General features: G+C 49.5%; 1 protein-coding gene across 1 annotated transcript in view; it reads right to left on the bottom strand.

Annotated features, from left to right (window-relative positions):
* The window catches only part of LOC122543158 (FHF complex subunit HOOK interacting protein 2A-like), a 25,562-nt gene extending 17,643 nt beyond the window's left edge, over nucleotides 1-7,919 (bottom strand). Inside the window, exons 1-5 of the mRNA XM_043681545.1 lie at nucleotides 7,675-7,919; nucleotides 5,729-5,807; nucleotides 2,139-2,308; nucleotides 1,927-2,031; nucleotides 696-818 (exon numbers count right to left, since the gene is read on the bottom strand). Of these exons, the coding sequence (XP_043537480.1) occupies nucleotides 696-818; nucleotides 1,927-2,031; nucleotides 2,139-2,308; nucleotides 5,729-5,807; nucleotides 7,675-7,719 (522 nt within the window). The 5' untranslated portion in view covers nucleotides 7,720-7,919. The remainder of the gene's footprint in view (nucleotides 1-695; nucleotides 819-1,926; nucleotides 2,032-2,138; nucleotides 2,309-5,728; nucleotides 5,808-7,674) is intronic.
* Nucleotides 7,920-8,290: the final 371 nt, after the last annotated feature.

Below are 8,290 nucleotides of genomic sequence, written 5' to 3'. Positions count from 1 at the left end.
TGATGGATGTGGAAGGCTCCTTTAGGGCCTTGGATAGAGATGAGGGAGGAGGTGTGGGCGCAGGTTTTACAGTTCCTGCGGTGGCAGGGGAAAGTGCCAGGATGGGAGGGTAGGTTGTAGAGGGGCGTGGACCTGACCAGGTAGTCACGGAGTGAACGGTCTTTGCGGAAGGCGGAAAGGGGTGGGGAGGGAAATATATCCCTGGTGGTGGGGTCTGTTTGGAGAGAACTACCCTGCTCTTCCTTAAACAATATTAGAAGAGCTTTTGCAACCTCTGAGGGGACACACAGTTTAATATCACATCCAGAAGCTGAGTGGGAATGCAGATTTGCACTGGCTGGCAATCCAAGTGTCCTGAGCTCTTGGTACAATCAAACACTTGGTCGGATTAAAACCGGTAAACTGCGATGTGTTGTGGAAAGTATCAATCCGACCATTACATATGTAAGAGGAGGACAGATGGGTCAGGGAGAGGTTTGAATAAATTGGTGTCCTTCAATGCCACTGCTCTCCTCTGAAACATGAAGTGTACTTTACGCCAAGTCTTCAGTCAAACTCACCGCTAAACCCACCAATCAGAGGCATCCAGTGCTGCTAACTGGTCAAGCCTGTGGCTCCAACTGCCTTCAAGGTACATTTAGTTCAGACAATAAGTGACAGGCTGCTGCAGCTTGGTGTCTGAGACCCATGCCTACCTCAATGAAGAAGTTGATCAAGTAGGGATCCTGGCTGAGTTTCGCACAGACCGTGGTAAGAAACTGCACTTCCTCCTTTTCCGTTTTGGATCCAAGGTCCTCGCCACACAAACGAATTAACTTCTAACAGCACAAGAGAGACAACATGGGCACTGTCAGCCTTGCACAAGTGTCACTGATTATCCACCATTTAAAACTGCACTCGGTCATCTTTAGTGGTCGAACCAACCCAAGCTTTATGACACAAATAGTGAACATGTTTCACAAACCACCCCCTTTTTCTTTGTGGGGAATGGCGGGGGAGGGGAGGGGCAAACAGCTGGGTGTGGTGGAGCACTTCCCTCCTTCTGTTCTGACATTCACAGGATTTTGCTTTAGAACAGCACAGTGGCTGAATGGTGACTACTGCTGCCTCACAGCACCAGGGACGCTGGTTCAATTTTACCCTCGGGTGACTGTGTGGAATTTGCACATACTCCCTGTGTCCGAGTGGGTTTCCTCCAGGTGCTCCGGTTTCCTCCCACAGTCCAAAGGTGTGCAGGTTTGGTAGATTGGCCATGCTAAATTGCCGATAGTGTCCAGGGATGTGCAGTCTACATTAGATTACCTACAGTATAGAAACGGCCCTTCGGCCCAATACCGACCCTCCGAACAGTAACCCACCCAGACCCATTCCCCTACCCTATAATTACCCCTGACTAATGCACCTAACATTATGGGCAATTCAACATGGCCAATTCACCTGACCGACACATCTTTGGATTGTGGAAGGAAACCGGAGAACCTGAGAACGGGCAAACTTCACACAGCCAGTCACCCGAGGTGGGAGTCAAACCCAGGTCCCTGGTGCTGAGAGGCAGCAGTGCTAACCACAGTGCCGCCAACTAGGTGGATTAGCCATGGGAAATACAAGGATAGTGTAGACGGGTGAGACTTGGAGGGATGCTCTTCAGAGAGTTGGTGCGGACTCGATGGGCCAAATGACTTTCTTCCACACTGTAGGGATTCTATAATTCGATACACCATGTGGTATTTCTGAGCCAAACAGAGCAGGGCAGGCCAACGCTCTGCAGTGAACTGGCTGAGTATGAACAATGGAGATTGAGCAGGCCTGAAGCCTTGCACAACAAGAGGACAGGCAACTGCACAACGTTTGGAGGGAGAGCAGGCAGGGAAAAGGGAGGAAACACAAAAGAAGAATGGCAGCAGCCCTGGTCAGCGAAATACCTACCTGCACAGGACGGTGCACATTGATGTGAGGCAGCATTGGCTGCTGAATCTGCCCCAACAGTTTGGTGATGAGGAGTAGCACTTGCTGTTTCATGCCAGGGGGATACTGCAGAAACACACACAGACACATCATTTATCATCAGAGCATGGCTTGGCTTTCTCAATGGGACACGTAACGCCCTGTCCATCCCCCCATAAACCTGCCTTCCTTACCCCAGCCTTGGCCAGTGTGCAGAGAGTCTCCAGGATCTTGTGCTGTAAGAGATACTCCATACACGGCCCCGTCTCGCCTCTTTCCATCTGCTTCTCCTCATAAACGAGAATGTCCACCATCTGCCTCAGGCGCCAGGGAATATCCGTCTGTTTGACTGGGAGCGTTTCATCTGTAAAGCACAACGGCCAAACAACATTTCCAGCGGGTCAAGATCCTGGGGAAGAGTCCAGGATAGCCAAATCCAATCCCTTATTTCTCCCATTAAAACCCATCCCTCCAGTCCCCCCCACTCTGTGCCAAAACCCAGTGAGTTGGTTTGGTTGTGATCTCTGGGTCACTTTGGCAGTCAGAATGAGGTACAGAGGTTTTGTGAGCAGTCAGGAGCTCTGGTTTCGAGTCTCACCAGGACTTGTTCGCCAAGGAAGGTTGGGCCGTAATGTGGCTAAATTTGCAAATCCTTCCAACACATGTAAATACGAAGCAGTAAGGGCTGGAGAGACTCCTGATCAGCCTGATGTTGGAAGGAAACCTCAAGTGTCTACCATCATTATCCATAACTCCAGGGCTATCACTGCTAATCACTCGCTAACGATAATGATTGTCCATCTCGGACGTTCTATGTCACAGGTCATGGGTTCTATGGGTCTTTATCCAACTGATCAGCCTGATCCGAGAGTCACATCTCTGACCACACATTTGGCTGGTGGTTCTGGGCCGTGGATTTGTCCTTTCATCGGTTCCTTTACTGTACTTCCTCTTGCTGTGAAAGAATTTTTCTGATCTTGGGTCTCCCATACCTTGACATCTACGTTGCATTTCTTGAGGGAGGTCTTCGAAATATTTCCTTTGTCCTCCTCTTGTTCAAGTGCCTTCCTTGAACTCGGCGAAGAGATTTACTTTAGTCGCTGGAACTCAGGCAAACGAAGGGCTTTTGCCCGAAACGTCGATTTTCCTGCTCCTCGGATGCTGCCTGACCTGCTATGCTTTTCCAGCACCACTCTAATCTAGACTCGGGTTTCCAGCATCTGCAATCCTCACTTTTGCCAAACTAAGCACGTGGCCAGCCCAGCGGAGTTGGTCTCAGATGATCTTGATGTTGGTGCTATTTACTGCTTCAAGGACGCGTCTCCCCACTTGACACGAAGAATCCATTTCATACAGCATTGATGTCGCATCTATAGGAGCCATATGGAAATCGAAAGGATGACTGCCTTATCCACAAGGATTGTACAATGAGTATGGATGATATGGTGGTCAATGACTCTCATCCTTCGGTGTCCAAAGTCAGCACTCACATTGCACGCAATGTTGAGTCTCTGCATCAACGTCGGCCTAAGATAAGAGGTAACCTCCTGGATACCTGTTCCATATTTGGACGATTTCTCCATGGAGGAATGGACCACAAGTTGGTAAAGGATTTGATCTTTTTGAGATTGTGGCTGAGCCCAATTCCTTGGTCTGCTTCCACAAAGGCATGAGGCAAGGCTTGAAGAATCTCTTCTGAAAGAACAGAGATGACCTTGTCACCAAAGCACTGAAGTTCCACAAGCAAGGTCGGTGTCGTTTTCTTGGATTTCAACTTTTTGAGATTGAAAAGTTTTCCATCCATCCCACAGACAATGTCCATACCACCGGGAAGTTTGTATTTGATGAGATAAGATGAAGAAAGGAGTGGGGCATCTTTGCTTGACCCCGTCTTGACCTCAAAGGGTTTGGTCACATTCCTGTCAGTGAAGACCATCATCTTGTCATAGAGAAGACACGAGGATACTGACTAATTTCACCAGACAGGTGGCCTTTGGGTAATCCATCGCACTTCCTGATGTATTGAGTTAAAAGCCTTGGTCAGATCAATGAAGGGCCACATATAGTGGTTGGTGTCGTTAGAATCTTTGCAGATTTTTCAGAATTTTTATGATCTCCTTTCATCAATTTTGAATTGTGAACTGGCAATGACTTTGGGACCGCCTGGGGTAAAAGAAAAGGAACAGATCGAACAAGCTTTGTTTGTTTGAGAGGCCAGGCATTGCAGGTTGAGCCAAGATTCATATGATTCGAACGGATACAGCAAATTGCACGATATGGGGTCAGTACCTGCGAATTGGTTCTGGCAAATCTGGAAGAGATCCTATTTATAAGCAGGTGGTAGCTGTTGAATGGTAATCGTGGTCTCGGGGGGAGTCAGTCTGTCAGGTGGATTCAGAATTAAGGCTTTTTTTAAATTATGTTTTCTTGACAAGCGTCATAGATTTATACAATGTAGAAAACGCCCTTCAGCCCATCGATGGAGAGACATAAGATGATTGTTGATGCCAAGAGGGAGCCCCGAGAGTTAGTTTACAATTTCATTCTTGGTAGCGATTCCAATTTCATGTTTTCTGGGTGGATGTTTGGGTTTCCCTCTCCAGAAGGTGTGACCACCACCGTCTTCACTGAATTGCCCTGTGCCTGCTATTCACATTTCCTGCAGGGTTTCCTGGTTCAATGCCTGAATTTTCATTCTGGATGATTGTTTTGCTCGTTATCCATGAGGGATCACACATTTAAGGTTCGACTTTGGTTTTCAGACTGGAGGTACATGAGTCCGCAGGATACAGTTCTCCAGCCAGGTTGGTGACAATAGACTATTCTAAGGGCACCTTTCCTAGCCTCTTCCGAGGGTGAGCAGAGGGGTTCCTGAAGGGGGCTGCCCAGTTGTGAGGAAAGCTGCTGAAGTGCTGTCCTGTTCCTATTCTTGAGGTCAAACCGAGTTGAGTCAAATTCCATCACCTACGTACCAATCCCAAGTTAGGGACCAGCAGATCTCACAATCCCGTCCCTGTTCACCACCTCGTTGTAGGGTTCTTGTTGTGGCGGGGCAGAAATTGAACTTCTCCAGGTAGCCACCTTGTGGGGGACATCTTTTAACATGAGAATGCTGCTGCGTATCAGCAGACACAGTCCTTGATGAAAGGGAGCTCTCAGAAACCTTGGTGACTCGAGACGTACCTGCTGCAGCCTTCATCCACCATCACAACCTTCCATACCACGCAAATGTCTTCTGCCTGAAACACTGTTGAGGACATGTTTTGAATTATGCTTTCTCTGGTCCCTCCCTCTGACCTTGCCATCTTGGGCGGCCCTGCCAAAAATTGCCAACTCCTGACGGCATCGCTCTTGGTATCAATGGAACACTCAAGCCTCTCCCTCATAGCAAGGTGGCAATCCCCAGAAAGGAACATTCCAGAGTAGACTAGGATATCTAAGTTGGACGCTACCCCAGTGGGTCTTCACCACAAGGTAAAACTAATCATTCATTTCCTGTGAGAGAGGGAGTGAGTGGACAGGAACTGCAGACAGAAACACCTTCCCCAGACATAGTCGTAGCTGTCAGTATAAGGCGCAGATATACAGAGTAATCAACACATAGGGCATAGAGCAATGGACGAGTTGATTGGGTGAAATTATATTGTCAATATTTCAGTGAAACTGCATTTAAAATGTTCTCTTGTTTTGTGGTCCAGACAAACGTTTCACTTTACTTTTGCAAACTAACATTTAACTGGAGTAATGGACCAGCATTTCAACTGCAGTGTATGGGCAGACATACCTGTCGTGACAATGTAATAGTTGGTTATGCCTTTCCAGTGGCTTATAAAGGAGTCCAGAAGCTGAATGGGCTCTTCCTCCTTTAACAAAAGAATAAAATAAAACAGCCCCATTATTGCAGCAAAATTATTTCAGGAAACAACGAACTATATTATATTAGATTAGATTACTTACATGTGGAAACAGGCCCTTCGGCCCAACAAGTCCACACTGCCCCGCCGAAGTGCAACCCACCCATACCCCTACATTTACCCCTTACCTAACACTACGGGCAATTTAGCATGGCCAATTCACCTGACCTGCACATCTTTGGACTGTGGGAGGAAACCGGAGCACCCGGAGGAAACCCACAGACACGGGGAGAACGTGCAAACTCTGCACAGTCAGTCGCCTGAGGCGGGAATTGAACCCGGGTCTCTGAGGCTGTGAGGCAGCAGTGCTAACTGCTGTGCCACCATGCCGCCCACATTACTGAGCCCTCCACTGCATGAGAAAACAGCTCAAATGTTCAGTGGCGCCTGAGTGGACAATGTTCAGCAGGAATATACCCAGGAGACACTGGATGCCCAGGATGGGTTTCCCAAGTGAGGAGGTTCAGGGAGAGCAGGGATGCACTGACTGAAATATCAGTTTCACTCCTCCCCCACCCAGGAGCCTTGACTTAAAACCTGTCATGCCCCTGTCTTGGAGAGAGATAATAGAACGTAGAAAAGTACAGCACAGAACAGGCCCTTTGGCCTATGATGTTGTGTCGAGGATTATTCCGTATCTCAAATAAAATAACCTAACCTATGCACCCCTCCAATTCACTGCTGTCCATGTGCATGTCCGGGAGTCGCTTAAATGTCCTGAATGACTCTGTTTCCACCACCATGCAATCACAACTCTCTGCGGAAAGACCCGACTCGATACCTTCCTCCTAATATCTTAAAACGATGACCCCCTCGTGCCAGTCAATCCTGCCCTGGGGAAAAGTCTCTGGCTACTGACTCTATCCATGCCTCTCATTACCTTGTATCCCTCGATCAGGTACCCTCTCTTCCTCCTTCTCTCCAGCGAGAAAAGCCCATGCTTAGTCAACCTCTCTTTGTAAGGCAAGCCCTCCAGTCCAGGCCGCATCCTGGTAAACCTTCTTTACACCCTGTCCAAAACTATCTTTCCGATAATAGGGTGACCAGAACCGCACATAACAATACAAGTGTGGTCTCACTTGTCAGGGTCTTTTAGAACTGCAGGAAAAAAACCTCACAGCTCTTAAACTTGACCCCCTTGTGAACGAAAGCCGAAACGCCATAATTTGGAGACGCCGGTGTTGGACTGGGGTGCTCAGAGTTAAAAATCACACAACACCAGGATACGGTCTAACCTGTTGGACCTTAACCTGATGTTGTGTGATTTTTAGCTCAAAACACCATATGCTTTCTGAACAACGACTTGGGTGGCAACTTTGAGGGAATCGATGCACTTAAACACCCAAGATCCCTCTGAATCCCTGGGATAACTCACATCCCAGTAGCTTAACTCGGGGGGGGGTGGTAGAATTGGGACTGCAATGGTAAGGAAGATTCCAGTCTGAAGGCTGAGTTTTACTCTGGGCCCTGGGGGTTTATCTGAGGCACCCAGCTTTTGAACAAGCCAAACATTTTAAGGAGTAATGACTGACCTCGGGAAGAAAGCAAAAACCCAGAGCCCCCCCCCCCCAGACACAACTTTGCTCATCGACTTGACTGAGAGATGTAGAGAGGAGGTGATGGGGGTTTGAACCGGGGCCCTCCTGCCTCAGAAGAAGGGCACTGCCAGCACCACGGTGACGGCCCTCCTCGGTTCGAGCTCGGTCTGATTGCTGCGCACCGACCCGCCCGAGCCCGATGCAGCGCTGGCCCGGGGTCCTCCTGCTGTCAGCCCGCAGCCTCCCCCCTTCGCTCGGTCTCTCTCTCTCTCTCTCACCGTGTCCACAGCCTGCTGCAGCAGCGCCGTCAGTTTGCTGAACATGGCTCTCCGGCGGGGGAAGCCCGTCTCCCGGTCTCTCTCTCTCTCTCTCCCTGTTTCTCCTAGTCCCTGGCCCGGACTCCAGGATCCGGCTTTCTCCTGCAGCCACCCCCTGAGTCGAGAGCCAAGAGGAGGAAGGAGCCCGGGGACATGGGAAGGGAGGGCCACAGTCTGACAGTGTGTGTGTGTGTAGGAGGAGTGAAGAGGGAGGTAGGTTCAGTAGGGCAGGCTGTAGGAGGAGTCGGGTGTGTGTGTGGTTTGCAAGGTTCAGGATGGGGATTTTGAGGAGGGGTCAGTTAGGTTTTTGGTACTGGGTGTATGTTGGGGGGGGGGGGGTGTTGGTGTTTGCAGGTCACCAGAGTGCACCAGGTGGGGAGAGGAGGGGGTCAAGGTCTTGGCTCCGAGGATTGAGATGTCTATTGCGGGAGTGAGGTGACAGGATGGGGATTCGGTCTTTGGAAGTGGGTTGGGGTCTCAGGTTCGGGTCATTCGGTCAGGGAGTGGGGTGGAAGGTCAAGGCGAGGGAAGGCCTCAGGTCTCAGTGTGGGGGAGAGGTTTCTGCAGCAGAAAGGTA

The sequence above is a fragment of the Chiloscyllium plagiosum genome, chromosome 42 (assembly GCF_004010195.1).
Source record: "Chiloscyllium plagiosum isolate BGI_BamShark_2017 chromosome 42, ASM401019v2, whole genome shotgun sequence".
NCBI lineage: Eukaryota > Metazoa > Chordata > Chondrichthyes > Orectolobiformes > Hemiscylliidae > Chiloscyllium > Chiloscyllium plagiosum.
The sequence above is the reverse complement of the archived record's forward strand: the minus strand, read 5'-3'. Positions and strand labels throughout refer to the sequence as shown.